General features: G+C 40.7%; 1 protein-coding gene across 2 annotated transcripts; it reads left to right on the top strand.

Moving 5' to 3' along the window:
- Nucleotides 1–158: 158 nt before the first annotated feature.
- LOC125382151 (multiple epidermal growth factor-like domains protein 10) lies at nucleotides 159–6,875 on the top strand. Of its 2 annotated transcripts, none has more exons than XM_048400616.1 (8): nucleotides 159–617; nucleotides 800–1,033; nucleotides 1,656–1,790; nucleotides 3,641–3,787; nucleotides 3,918–4,064; nucleotides 4,288–4,440; nucleotides 5,789–5,918; nucleotides 6,346–6,875. In XM_048400616.1, exons 1-8 carry the CDS (start codon nucleotides 407–409, stop codon nucleotides 6,530–6,532), a joined length of 1,344 nt encoding a protein of 447 aa, XP_048256573.1. In that variant the 5' UTR covers nucleotides 159–406; the 3' UTR covers nucleotides 6,533–6,875. The 2 variants fall into 2 exon arrangements, with proteins under 2 accessions (XP_048256573.1, XP_048256572.1); XM_048400615.1 differs by having other exon boundaries at nucleotides 5,789–5,930.
- The last annotated feature ends 8,822 nt before the right edge of the window (nucleotides 6,876–15,697 follow it).

The following is a 15,697-nucleotide window of genomic DNA, read 5'->3' as shown; positions in this document are numbered from 1 at the left end:
TCGATTTCACAAAGCAAGAAACAAACTCTTTGGATCCCGGTATACAGGACATACCAAACAATCGTATGTGTGCAATGTCTGTATGTATTACCTCAACCAGACAAACAACGGTCCTTTAACCCAGAGGGTTAGCTTTCAAACGTATGCGTGTTGTTGTGACAAGAAAGAAAAAGCCTGTTTCTAACAAAAGAAATCAAACCCCTGGAATGTGAAACAGCCAGCAATCCGCCCATAACAAGTCTGGTGTTGTATTAAAGAATGTGAAATATGTGTGATGTATGTAAGTCTAGTTAATGGGCAGAAGTCTTAATGTAAGGCAATAAAAGAGACCAGATTCTGCGGAACACCGCTAACTGTAGATATCGAATACAAACAAATCGAATAAATTGAAAGAAGTATCTTGTTCATGCATTTTCCAGATAATGTTGCGAGGACGAAAGTTACATCATCCAGTGGAGAGGGTCCTTACCCATTATCCCGGGCCACGGACGGAAGCACTGCTGCACACTCGTATGATTTCTGTATAGATACAGCGCCCAGCAACCCCAACTGGTGGCGTGTGGATCTCAATGACACAGTGCTGATACGTGAGGTCACCATCTACTTCAGAACTGACTGTGAGTTTATTGTCAGCTGCAATCGATAATGCTGGGTTAATTGTTAGTTTGTGAGAATCTATTGTTGGCTGTTTAACGTTTATACAACGTGCGTCTTTTTCTTCAAGACAGTGTTGAATACGTTCATGTGGCTATATGTGTGCGATTCCCTTCCTGTGACTTTACTGAAGCAATTATTCCAGACAAACCTAGAAGGAATGGTATCCAGGTGTACGTGACCAACTCCACTGATGCCCCCAGTGGTCAAAACTGCTACAACGTAACAGGAGGAAGTGATGGAAGTGGCATTGCTGACGTCACACGGGCACCTTGCTCTGGCACGGGGCGCTACATCTTGCTTTACACAACAGTGCACAATGCTGGCGACACAAGTATCAGTCTGCCTGAACTTGACTTTTGTGAGGTGGAAGTAGACGGTAAGCTAACACTACTGTGTCATATTTTGTAATAGTACTATAGGCGCTCCAAGCTCGGATACAATGATTTTACAGTAATGAAAAGCAGCGACTTAAGGCAAGCCAACATTATGACCACACATACATTAACTCAACAAGAAATATAAAGTGTTGTAAATGAACTTTGCAAATTCATCGTTTTGAAATTTGTCCCTTCAATACATGTTTTTGAAAAAAGTCTCGGTTAACCATGATCTCTGCTGCATTTCGCTTGATCAGTGCCACATGTTTATATAAAATTCTCATTCAAATTATGTTAAGGTAAGATCATCTGTGCGCGAAATAGGTTAGTTTGTCCTCTTCATGTATAATTATCTATACATAAGCGTCATGCCTTCGCTTTCGTGAACAATCAGAAAAAACCCGAATGTTTGTCATCTCTTGAGTAGCAGCGTTTTCTTAGACCTAGAATCATATAAATATTTATATAGAATACTGATGTTGTGTAGTAATTCTGCTTCACGACCTTTACATGTGATTACTTCTGCAAACAGATTCATTCTTACAAATGTTTATAGAAACCGATATAATACATGTAAAGCTCTATGTTGTGTGATGTAAGAGCCCAACATCCATTTGACAGTGTGTGGTCCTGGTACCTTCGGCTCTGACTGTGACAACTACTGCCACTGTGACGGCGAGGTGTGTAACTATGTGAGCGGCATCTGTCCAAGTGGAATGTGTATGCTGGGCTGGTTTGGCAACAGTTGCAATATCAGTGAGTTAAGAACCAATAGCAACTACCCATGACTAATGCGTGAATAATCACCATTCAGTAGAATAGAAATACAAACAATCAAACTAAACTAATCTCCAAAAAGAAGGTCTACCAACTGAACTATTTCCCACTATTTTGATAACTTAATAATTCATATATGAATTAAGACTTAAATATGTGTCACTAATACAAACAAATGTACTCGTTAACAAAAAGCAAGACAAATATAAAATTTTGCCACAACGACTTTGGACTAGGTAAAAGGAAATGCATGTGTAAAAGTATTTTTTAAAACTGGTGACATGGCACGTTATGGACACATCAACCAAAAGCACCAAGAAAGAATGCCACATTTAACAGCTATACAGAGATAAAGAGCCGTTGTTATGGTGCAATAAAGGCCACGCAAGAACCTTTTTATGCACCCGCGTCACCATGACCAGTTTGATGCAACGTTTACAACAGACTCGGCAGACATCAGACAGACGTGGAAGTGGAAGACCGCCACATCCGGACCATTCATTTCCCAAACCGCTTCATTACAGCTGGGCATCGATGGCACTGGGGTCCGTCTACAGACAGTATAGAGGAGATGGAGAGAATGTGGTATCAGAGCAAGTTGACCTTACCGAGGTTAACATGTCAACACCGACGTAACAGGTTATCATGGCAAGTTCGATTTTGTCAAGTGCTAGACTGGGGACGTCATGTTCTTCATTGAGAGTAGATGTTGCTTGTACAGAAATGATTGTCGGCAGCGAGTTTTCAGACGAGTAAGTGAAGGCGCTAGAATGTGTTCAGCAAGTTCAACCATTTGGAGGCGGTAGCATCATGGTCTGGGGAGGTATCTGAGGTGATGTCAAAACGAGGCTCGTTATCATCAGTGTAACCCGAATGCCCAGAGATATGGGGATGAAGTTTGGACATCCGTTGTGAAACCATACATTCAGCAACAATCAAGTGTCATTGTCTTCCAGCAAGACAATCAGTGACCGCATACGGCAAGGCTTTCGCGAACATTCACGTTTTACCCTGGCCAGCATTTTCTCCTAATATGAACCTCATCGAACATTTATGGGATCACCGACAGATCAGAACACCAGCGACTCCAGTCAGCTGTCAATAATTCGAACAATGTCTCGTTGAGGAATTGCAGCACAACGTTATTCGACGTTTGACGTAATCGGTGCATTGTCGTGTTACGGCGTGCATTATTGCACATGGTGGGCCTATTTGGTATGTTGTGACAGTGATTTTTACCCCCGTGTGTCTTTGTGTCCCAGTCCGTCGTAAAGATTATGTTTGCATAACATGAGCAGTTGTACCCAATATACTAAAGACCCGGGAAGATTCCAGGGTAGAATAGGTCTTCAGCAACCCATGCTTGACGTAAAACGTGACTATGCTTGTCGTAAAAGGCGACTAACGGGATCGGGAGGTCAGGCTCGCTGACTTGGTTGATGCATGTCATTGATCCCCATTTGGTGGATCGATGCTCGGGATATTAATCACTTGATTGTCTGGTTCAGACTCGATTATTTACAGACCGCTGTCATATAGCTGGAATATTGTTGAGTGCGGCGTTAAACAACAAACCAACCAATATACTAAAACACAACTCTTATGAAATATTTACTTATTGATTTTCAACATGCTTTTGTTTTTCTTTCATAGTCTTCAAACTCTTGGTATACTTTCTTTTGGACATTAGCTTACATTCACAAAAGGATTTGGATGAATTCTTATGTCGTAATGTTCAACAATGGTGGAATTGGACCTTTTATAAACGTATTTTACACAATTTATTTGTTTTATGGAAATTGCCATATCCTCTGTATCTCCTGTTTCAGCATGTCTCACGGGAGAATACGGACGACGCTGCTCCAAGCGATGCACAGACAGAATGTGTAAGGACAACACCTCCAGCTGTAACCATGCAACTGGTGAATGTTTAGGAGGATGTCTGGCAGGCTACCAAACACCGGACTGCACACAGGGTAAGGATACATCTAGTATCTAGACCAGCATTTTGAACAGATGTATTCTGTAAAATAGTTTTAACAATTTGAAAAACAACAACATATATTTGAAATTCAGACACAGTAAACAATGTATATTTCTACGAAGAATGCGTCGATACGTATGGAGAGAACTGCACAAGAAGCTGCTCAGTCAGACATTGTAGAGACACGCCACAATCTGTATGTGATCACGTGACTGGATGGTGTAAAGGAGGCTGTAGTCCCGGATGGAAAGATGTCGATTGCACAACAGGTTAGAGATGTGGAAATATTCTGTTTGGAAACAATATGATCGGATTAAATCTCATGGCACATCAATTGATGATCAATGTTTCGCATCGCATCGCATCTCACATCTTACCCCTCGAATCAAGTTATTCTTAAATAAAATATAATTCAACTCATTTTTTGCCTTTTTCTGTGCACGTGGTACGTTTGACTTGTTATTAATATCTGTTTATTAAATATACCAATAGGCTGTGTCCAAGATGTGGAGTATTGTGCCGGATGTACAGGCAACTGCAGTGCCCGGATGTGTGAGGGAGGGTCGGGCTCCTGTCCCCTGGACACAGGCTTGTGTAGTGATGGGTGCCAGTCAGGATGGACAGGAGAGGATTGTACTCAGAGTGGTATGTAATGTCAAGATGTTAAAGGTGGACACTGCGCACGAAGTATGTGATAAACGGTATATGTGATACTACATGCATTTCATATGCGAATCTATCGATTTGCAGAGGGGCGGTAGGGTAGCCTAGTGGTTAAAGCGTTCGCTCGTCACGCCAAAGACCCGGGTTCGAATCATGACATAGGTACAATGTGTGAAGCCCATTTCTGGTGTCCCCCGACGTGATATTGCTGGAATTTTGCTAAAAGCGGCGTAAAACCATACTCACTCACTCACTCGATTTGCAGATGTGTTGATGGTCTAACCGAAGCGTCAATTTTAATCTTTGTTCACGTAATGTTAAAGAACAAGTTTGAAATAACACAAGTAAAATTGAATCAAATATCAAAAATCAACAAGCATTCATAAACTAAATACATATATATCTATAAACATTGTGTGTGTGCGTGCGTGCGCGCAAGCGAGCGAGGGAAATGGGTAAGTCTGACCTCTAATGTCAGTTCTCATCCTTTGTAAATAAGCAAAAAAATCCCTTTCTGAAATCTCTGCATAAAGCAGAATCGATTGTACGATTCCGAATATCATAAGCATGTGTTTATGACTCACTATGACATAGTAATGATACCAGGTGTTCGCAAAAAGGTGGCACCCGTCACAAACACATGCAAAGGAAAGTCAATTGTTCACCTAAAAAAACCACGGGAATATTAGTACAAGTCCAAATAGCGAATTGCATCAGATATAATTTTTGTCACTGATGCGTCATATTTGGAAAATGTCCTCTACATGTCTACCATAAAACTTTTTGAAAGCTTGAGGCCTTGAATGTTGTAACAACTCCTGACGCTCTTTGAAATCTTGGTAAAAGAGCATGCTCGATTGTATCTCAAAAGTTTTGAAATGAAAACACCAAAGTCTGGAGCTGCTGGAATAATACTCGACATAAAGGGAAATTTGACTATTGAACAGTTGAAGGCATCTCTAACAAATCGAATGTTTTGACAGAATAGAACTTGGTTCATTTCTGGGGTTGAAAGAACACAAGAAAATCCTTTTTGGAGAAACATCATAATCTGCCTTTGAATTCTTGGTGATATTGTGAAATTAATGTCTTTCATCTCACAAATCAATGTTCCAAGTGTATTGTTGATAAATATTTGTTTTAAAAAACCTGTAAACCCTCAAAACAAGCAAGTGTGTTTTATTGATGACACACCTCCTAAGCACAATTCAACATCAGCATTTCAGTTCACTCAGAATTTACCTGTTGACCACAAGTGCATTGGAGTTATTTATAAGAATTTATGCCGGCGTAGACGTTTCTTTAGCATAGGAATCATTTTACTTAATAGGTGTGAGCAGTTTGTCTTCAGTCACAAGTATATCCCCAGCAGTAGCTGGCATCATTGGGTCTCTCACTATGCTGGTGGTCTTGGTCGTGGTTGAAGGCATGGTCTGTCTGTGGAGGAAGGGAGACTTCAGGTGCGTTAACAGGTGAGCAGGTGGTAGTTATATATGTTATATGATGATGAAAAAGAAGAACTTTGTGCTTAGTTCCAGTTGCAGGATATTTTGAGGAGCAATAATAGTAATTATAGTGATCGGAGCAACTGTGAAGCATTCACTAGCTGGAAGTACTTTCAAGTGTAATTTATAGAGGGAGTTCATTCCAGAGAACTTATGCGCTACAGAAATAAGATCCTTGGCCAAAATTTTCAGATTACCTCCTTGGGATCGTTAGTAGATGGAATACAAAAGCATCCGAGTTGATACTGATTCCACAAATGAAAGGTAAATGTCGAATGTAGCCACGCGTGTGCAAACCCACAGAACACTTACTGATGTGTACATGATTCTGTAGAAGTGTTTACGAAGGGCATTTTGATTTTATTGTAAATGTTCATTTCAGGATGAACAAGGAGACACCAAGACAGAATTCTAGCACACCTGAGACAAGCCCCGCCCCTCCTGCAGAACTCCCCACGTATGATGTCCTGCCTGATCAAGACTACACCAAGCTGGACAGGATCCACACGGAACATTATGAGACGTTACAGCCTACAGTTGACTATCAGAACAGTGATGTCCGCATCTAGCTGGACAGGATTCACACGGAACATTATGAGACGTTAAGTCTACAGTTGACTACCAGAACAGTGATGTCCGCATCTAGCTGGACAGGATTCACACGGAATATTATGAGACGTCGCAGCCTTCAGTTAATTACCAGAACAGTGATGTCCGCATCTAGCTAGACATGGTCCACAATGAACATTATGAGACGTTACAGCCTACAGTTGATTACCAGAACAGTGATGTCCGCAGCGAGTGTGGGAGTTGTGTTAAACCTCTGAGAGCCTACAGCTTCGAATAATTGAGAATACTTTATAATAACCTCAGTTTACTGGAATTTCATGAATAAATTCTGTTTGCTTTCAATTCTTTAATTCTTGTAGGAAGTGTCACTTAAATCTCTTAAACTACTACTCCTACTACTACTCCTACTACTCCTCCTCCTACTATTACTACTACTACTACTATAACTGGAAATTTGCCGAGTGCGGCGTTAAACAACGAATAAGCAGCCTACTACATATTAGATATTAACGACTTCACTACAGATTGTGTATTAGGTGTGATTATACAGAGTCGAAGCACTGGGTTTACCCGTCTATATCAGCAGAGGGCACAGGTGACCCAGGCGTCTAAGGTGCTGCAGTTCTCTGAGCAGAGTTGCGTCCCTTAGGCGTGCTAAAACCTATGATCATGCGCTCGGCATGAAAATATCTTTTGGTTTGTCAACGCCATACTGTTATAAACGTCTTAGACCTGCATCTCCTCTGTTGCTCCAGTGTAGTATTCAATTGTGGTAGAATTCACTTTTCGCTCATAAGATACGTTTTATAACAACTCGTTGTAAGATGAATGGTATCTGAAGTCCCTCTGTAGTGTTCTCTATTATACTGGACCAGACAAACCATCAGGGTATGGTGGTAGGAAGGCCACACACAATGTTCTGGTTGAGTATTTATTGATGTCAACCAATGACTGGATTCTTACTCCACTTTTCTTCACCCACTACATGTGTCATAACATCTTATAACTTCGAGTTTTCACTATGACGTCAAAGACGACAGAGAGGCATACATGCGCACAAAGAAAAGGGGACTCTGATATGCTTCCAACTAGGCCATTGTAACTCAGCTCTCCTGGTCCTAATTTGCTATGGATCCCGACAATATCTTTTCCTATTCATTTCTTCATGACTAACGAAACTGTACCAACACAGATATCGATACGGAAACCGTAACGCTTTTTAAGCGTGACAAATCATAACATTTACTCTTCAAAACAAGAAACTTGACACCATCTTTCAAAATTGAAGATAAAAACGGTCTTTGAAAATGGGATTCAGAAACCATAATTGAAACACCGTGTTAGGATCAATGTACACAATGTTCAAAACATTAATCTTGTCGCTCAGACAGACACACGCACACAATAGATTTAATGTCACAGGGGTACAGGAAATGTTTGTATAGCTTGTGACCACCACGTGCAGCAATTACTGCTTGACACTGACGACCCACAGATGCAATGAAGTTGTGAACAACATTAACATGTGCAGCCATTCATGCTGAAGTGCCACAAGAAGCGTAGTAGGAATTGTCCTTCTATGAACGCGTCGATCCAACTCGACCCACAGATGCTTAATCAGGGATAAATCTGGTGACCGGGCTGGCCAAGGTAATGTCTGGATGTTGTTGCGCTGTAGAAAGTCGTGACAAACACGCGCTATATGCGGTCGAGTGTTGTCTTGCTGGAATTGCCCACCATGAACGTTGAAGTGAGGCAGAACGTAACGCTGTAGGATTGAGTCTCTGTAACGCACGGCTGTCAATGTATCTGCCACATGCACGAGAGACATCCCACTAACATGATGAATTCCGGCCCATATCATGACACTCTCACCGCCAAATGGGACAACCTGCTGCACACAATTGGGGGTGTAGACGTTGCTGTCGTAGTGCGTTCTTGTAGGTGTCGCAGCCGGATGTATCGATCTTGTGCTGGTATTGTCACCCTTGGTCTCCATGACCATGGTCTGTCGTCAACTCTGTTGGTGTTGTTGTACCAGGTCCATAACGCGGAGATTGTCTGGTCTGAGTTGCACAAGCTTGCAATCTGCCAATGGCGTTGTGACGTTGAGCTGTATTACGTCTTGGCATTCTGTCACCGCGTCTACTGACGTTATAAGGTCTGTATGAACGCCCGTTGATGTTGTTTTTTTACCCCTTTAGCAGGGGAGCATGCATGCATAAATGCAGGATTCTGTGCTGCACATTGTTTGCAGCCGGTGGCGTTTGTAAAATGTAAAATTGATCCCCAAACGCTACATTAATGTGGTTTGGATGTGTTTCTGTGAATTGTGGAAACATCTTCCTTCTGTTTGATTAATTCTAATCACATTTTATTTAATGATTTGGGATATTTTAAGAGAGGTGGATTTACATCTATGTCAAGTTTCTTTTTTGAAAGAGTATATTTTATATTAAAATTATATATTATTATATTTAAAATGAATTTGCTATTTAACAGCCCAACATTAGAAACATTATGCAAAGTATCTCGGTTGTGTAAAACTACGATAAAGTTAAAATCTGTAAGAATATTTCATAAATGTTGCACAAATTTCTATATTTTTGGTCACCTTATCTGACTTCTCGGAAAATATGTTTATGAGATCATAATATTGTTTTTACATACATAAGTTTTTGTATCAGATCAGATCTTGAATTGTAGCTCTTATGTCTCTACATCGCTCTGGCCCAAATCTCACACATGACTAATTCAACCATGCTGTCGGACAAGGGGGCGTTACTTGCCAAAGTTGGAGCGAAAGCTGATGATTACCCGAATTACATAACAGGATTCTGATCAAGCATTGATAGGGCCATCAATAAAGGTAACTATGGTCTCATGTTGAAGGATTCACCAGAAGTTGCAAAACTCCACAAAATTATCAAATCCAAAAACGAATCCCCAGGAAAAGGAAAATTAATAAAGCAGATCCAATGTCCCTCGATGAAATCCGGAAGAAACTGAGCGATGTAGGCCAACTTGGTTCTGACACACCAGAGTTCCTTTTGTCAGTCCGATGTTTCGTGAAAAGGCCGCTTTTTGTGAAGAGATACGTCAGAAATATTGAAGGTGGATTGGAATAATATCTGGAGACGTTTGCACTGAATGTGATTATGGGTAAGAAAGATAATTACCAACTCGAAACTGTTACGGTTTATTAAAGTTTGTCTTTCCCAAAGGAAATAACGTCACTGATCTGTGACATTATGTCCCGAGGACGAGACATGTGAAATTTCTACGCATTTCAAAGGATTAAATAATGCCCAAGACGAATATATCCGATATACGACTCTAACTGGTAACATATGATGGCAGGGTGTTTCAGTTGTAAAGTAAATATGAGCAAAATTGCTATGAATTTATGTACAACATTTTCATTTTTTAGATATCAGCCAGCCCCTGCTTTCTCTTTACAACCCAATGCAGACTATTCAAACACATTCTATTACACAACGTCATTGTAGGACACATCGACCTACTTCCTGGTGTACATGTTCACTCGTCATGGAGGGGCACACAGTCGGTGTCCTGCTGTGGATCTGTGTCTGTGTGCTGGACGTTGGAGCAGGTAGGTGCTCAACAATGTAAAAGGAACGGTTCTTCATAAAGTATGAAGAGCCACACTAATAATACATATACATCTGGGCTCTTCGTTTTTTTGTTTTTCTGACAGTGCTCATTTGTTCAGTGGCGTTGTGCAGGTATTTTTCTATATTCTATTCCAAAGCAATGTCTTCCTCTCGAACTCGTAGCAGGACACTGTTCAGTTTCACTTATAGTTAAAGAGGTACCAGACATTTCATCTACTATATTTATTTTTAATGCAACACCAGATGGCAGAAATATATTGCATTTATACAATACGTGGCGTCGGGCACCGACAATGTGGCTCTTTGCTCATGATAGGGATCACTGGTTTGTCTGGTCAATTTTTACTGGTGGACGTTGTACGGAAGGAATATTCTATGACAATTGTATGAGTGGCTGTGCTGCCGAGAAAGATTGATAAACTTACCCTTTTCCCGAGCACATGGTGTCATCACTGATTTTTAGTGATCTATTTATATAGTTGTTATCACTATTTTGCCTTTTACGGTGACTGGAATCTGTTTCGGCAGATAATCGAGATTGGTTGTTTTCTGGCATTGAAGTTTTAAATCTTTATGAAATGATTTCTTATATTATCTTTTCTTAAAAGCGTTGCCAGTCGTCAAATACAAAAGAATACGAATGGTTATATATAATTACAATAGGCAGAACTTCGTTTGTTCAGCACTGACTTTCTACCTGATGTTAGATTCTACTCCGTTTGTATGAGGACAATGTGACCCAATTGTAAAACCACAACCCCGTAACTGTAACCGGTTACACCCCTTTTGAACCTGTATTGAGCATTGTTAGCATAACATAAGCATAGTAAGTCGGTCTACTCTCTATACACGTTATCCTATGTCAGAAAGGAATCCGCAACTTGGGCGTTACAAATTATATTAGAACACTACACCACATAGCAACCGATCTACTCTCTGTACACATTATCCGATGTCAGAAATGGCTCTGCGTCTTTGGCTTTGGCAAGTCATGTCTTTAACACTATCTATCGCTTTGCCCTGACAGGGTCCGTATCAAAGTTCTGCAGAGCATGATGAAACAGACATGTTCTGAATAGGGAGACACAATCTCATTGAAATCAGATCTTAGTTTTCGCTGCTGCTAAACAAAGATCTGAGGACATCCCATTAGGGTCACGTCAGAACGACCTTTCGCGAATTTTGACCGACCAGTGAAATGACTGACAAGAAATTGACATTAGGCAATCAGAAGGCAGCTTTCTCGAGCTTTATGACACTAGTTTCAAACTGGCGACTATGCTTCGAAACATATTTTGACGTATTCTCGATTTTAAAGAAATAAAGCTGATGAGAACATTCTGTTTTATAGATGGCCTGGATTATATGGATTTAATCATAAAACCCGTAACTGTCGTTCGGAATACCCCATGTTAAATATTTCTTGGTCCGACTGTCACTTTCATGATCTGGTAAGCGACGCTCTGATTGGTTGGATGAAGGGTCGTTCTGACGTGACCCTTATTTGGATGTCTTCAGATCTTTGTTTAGCAAAGCGAGAACTCAGATCTGATTTTAATGAGATTGAGGGAGACATAACTAAAGAGTCCACAATGCAGGTTTGTTGAGAGTTTTGTGTACTGTGTACAAGCACTTCTTGCTAACATATTGCATTGCACATAAAATGCAGGCATCACGATCATCAATGCACGCCCAGGCTCACTGTCTCATCGATGTGATTAGGAATCCATTGCCACACGTGTAGTAGACTGTAAATGCCTCAAAGCACCGCCTCAGTGCTATTGTGTCGACACAGCGCTTTTAGACCTAGAACTAAAAATAGACATGAGGTCATTGCTATGTTCACTTTTTTAAACTGACAAATGTTCCACAAACAGCTTTGAGGATTTATTAAAAAAACAGGTAGAAAGTGTCTGTGCGAGGAAAATGGCAACATATTTCCTATTTATATATATTAATTGACAAAGGGTGTGGGTATCCGGAAACAATAAATGGACCGGTGTGAAACCAGTTTGAAAAGCCGTCTGATAACATGTCTTAATTCATTCGGATGAATGTACTTGTGAGAGGTTAGGCGTTATTTCACAAGTTCTTGGCACTGAATGGACTCGAATTGAATTCAATTGAATTGATCGAGCAATCACATTTTTTATTCTGTCTGAACGACAAAGCTAAGCATGTTTTATCAGTATCCTGTGCTGTTTCGTTTGGGAAATCAACCTTTTTATTGCGTGATTTTCAACAAATACAACAACTAAATAAATATAATCGACAGCACCAACCAGGTATCATCATCTAGGTATGTTCTGACAGAAAATCCTGAACAGCAACTGCTCTACCCAATTCATCGAATGTCACCAAAGAATGGGAGTGGGAATCTCCTAAAATGTTATTATTTTTGAAGGTTGGAATCTGGGAAAGAGCATCTTTTTCCATTTGCCATTATTCCAGTTTTCCTGAAAAACTTTTCAGATAAATGGAACCTTTAGAAAATTGACATAATGGGAAATATTAACCATGACCTAAGCACGTACAACCCCAGTTATCGCAAGAATATATGAATAACAACCCCAAAATGCAGATGAACAGTATCATTCTATATTAAATACCATCAGTGTAGCATTTATTTCAATTTTATGCACAAAAAAACCTGATTATCTCAATAAAAAATCCAGTTTGTTTTCTTTTAAGGAATATTTGTTTCAATGTCAAACACCTGAAATCGAAGATAACAGTCTTATGTACGCATGATGTTTAACCTGATTGTTTTGTCATCCACTCTGGAGGCATAAAACTACTTATAAACGAACATGATATCTTTCCCTGTGATACAACTTCTTACACTATGTTCACCTACATGGTGATCCGATCTCTCAAAGCAGCAGTGTATGTGGACATGGAATGTTGGGTCACCTTCTCCCCAACACCCCACCTTGATATGGTTTCAGTTGGAGTCGTATATCGGATATATTCGTCTTGGGTATGACACATATAGACTTGCCAAAGGTCAGACAATTCCACACTGAACATTTCACAACACATGGAAAGTGATGGAATAGTTCCAGTATATAGGGCAGATATCTTAGGATGATTTACTTCGACAAAATGCATATATATAATACCGCCAGTGAAGAATGTAGTAACCAAGGAACTTCATCTTCCATAGCCTCCAGCAGTGCTGCTGAATCAGAAAGGCGCCGTTTTCGTCGTCTGTTACCAATTCCTGGAACCTCTGAATTTGTGATCTCGATAAGCTGTCTGCAACTGAGTTCATATACCCTGGAGTATGCGAACGCTTATTAAGCAGGTTTATTTTGAGGCACTGCATGATGAATAATCTTACCAACACCATTACCCTTGAAGACTTTCAAGTAAGCCTGTTGAACACTGTGTGCACAGCCTGGATATCATATTTCAACGTAACTTTCTTGTTCTCAGACGGCTGCCTTTATCTGATTGCTATGACAAAGTTTTGGGGTTTTCCATGCACACGGCGAATCCTGGATGGATGTTTCTTTTTTGCACACCATGCACAGATGTGCAAAGTTACACTTGGCTCTTGAACTAGTGTCAACTGAGCTGACTGATTTAGATTTACCATAAACTTGTGTGTATTGTTACGTGTGGGAACCTGGTATCATCACTATTGTTACGTGTGGGTACCTGGTATCATCACTATTGTTACGTGCAGGAACCTGGTATCATCACTATTGTTACGTTTCGGGACCTGGTATCATCACTATTGTCACGTGTGGGAAGCTGGTATCATCACTACTGTTACGTGCAGGAACCTGGTATCATCACTATTGTTACGTTTCGGGACCTGGTATCATCACTATTGTCACATGTGGGAAGCTGGTTTCATCACTATTTTCACGTGTGGGTACCTGGTATCATCAGTATTGTTACGTGTGGGAATCTGGTATCAACACTATTGTTACTTGTGGGGACCTGGTATCAACACTTTTGTTACGTTTCGGGACCTGGTATCATCACTATTGTTACGTGCAGGAACCTGGTATCATCACTATTGTTACGTTTCGGGACCTGGTATCATCACTATTGTCACATGTGGGAAGCTGGTTTCATCACTATTTTCACGTGTGGGTACCTGGTATCATCACTATTGTTACGTGTGGGTTACCTGGTATCATCACTATTGTTACGTTTGAGGACCTGGTTTCATCACTATTGTTACGTGTGGGTACCTGGTATCATCACTATTGTTACGTGTTGCTTCCTGGTATCATCACTATTGTTACGTGTTGGTACCTGGTATCATCACTATTGTTACGTGTGGGTATCTGGTATCATCACTATTGTTACGTGTGGGAAGCTGGTATCATCACTATTGTTACGTGTGGGTTACCTGGTATCATCACTATTGTTACGTTTGAGGACCTTGTTTCATCACTATTGTTACTTGTGGGGACCTGGTATCAACACTTTTGTTACGTGTGGGTACCTGGTATCATCACTATTGTTACGTGTGGGTTACCTGGTATCATCACTATTGTTACGTGTGGGTACCTGGTATCATCACTATTGTTTCATGTGGGTACCTGGTAACATCACTATTGTTACGTGTGGGTTACCTGGTATCATCACTATTGTTACGTTTGAGGACCTGGTTTCATCACTATTGTTACGTGTGGGTACCTGGTATCATCACTATTGTTACGTGTGGGTACCTGGTATCATCACTATTGTTACGTGTGGGTACCTGGTATCATCACTATTGTTACGTGCAGGAACCTGGTATCATCACTATTGTTACGTTTCGGGACCTGGTATCATCACTATTGTCACGTGTGGGAAGCTGGTATCATCACTACTGTTACGTGCAGGAACCTGGTATCATCACTATTGTTACGTTTCGGGACCTGGTATCATCACTATTGTCACATGTGGGAAGCTGGTTTCATCACTATTTTCACGTGTGGGTACCTGGTATCATCAGTATTGTTACGTGTGGGAATCTGGTATCAACACTATTGTTACTTGTGGGGACCTGGTATCAACGCTATTGTTACGTGTGGGTATCTGGTATCATCACTATTGTTACGTGTGGGAACCTGGTATCATCACTATTGTTACGTTTGAGGACCTGGTTTCATCACTATTGTTACGTGTGGGTACCTGGTATCATCACTATTGTTACGTGTGGGTACCTGGTATCATCACTATTGTTACGTGTGGGTACCTGGTATCATCACTATTGTTACATGCAGGAACCTGGTATCATCACTATTGTTACGTGTGGGTACCTGGTATCATCACTATTGTTACGTGTGGGTACCTGGTAACATCACTATTGTTACGTGTGGGTACCTGGTATCATCACTATTGTTACGTTTGAGGACCTGGTTTCATCACTATTGTTACGTGTGGGTACCTGGTATCATCACTATTGTTACGTGTGGGTACCTGGTATCATCACTATTGTTACGTGTGGGTACCTGGTATCATCACTATTGTTACATGCAGGAACCTGGTATCATCACTATTGTTACGTGTGGGAACCTGGTA

The sequence above is a fragment of the Haliotis rufescens genome, unplaced genomic scaffold, assembly GCF_023055435.1.
Source record: "Haliotis rufescens isolate VD_foot unplaced genomic scaffold, xgHalRufe1.0.p SCAF_2, whole genome shotgun sequence".
NCBI lineage: Eukaryota > Metazoa > Mollusca > Gastropoda > Lepetellida > Haliotidae > Haliotis > Haliotis rufescens.
Note: the sequence above shows the minus strand (reverse complement) of the source record. Positions and strands in the feature narration are given on the sequence as shown.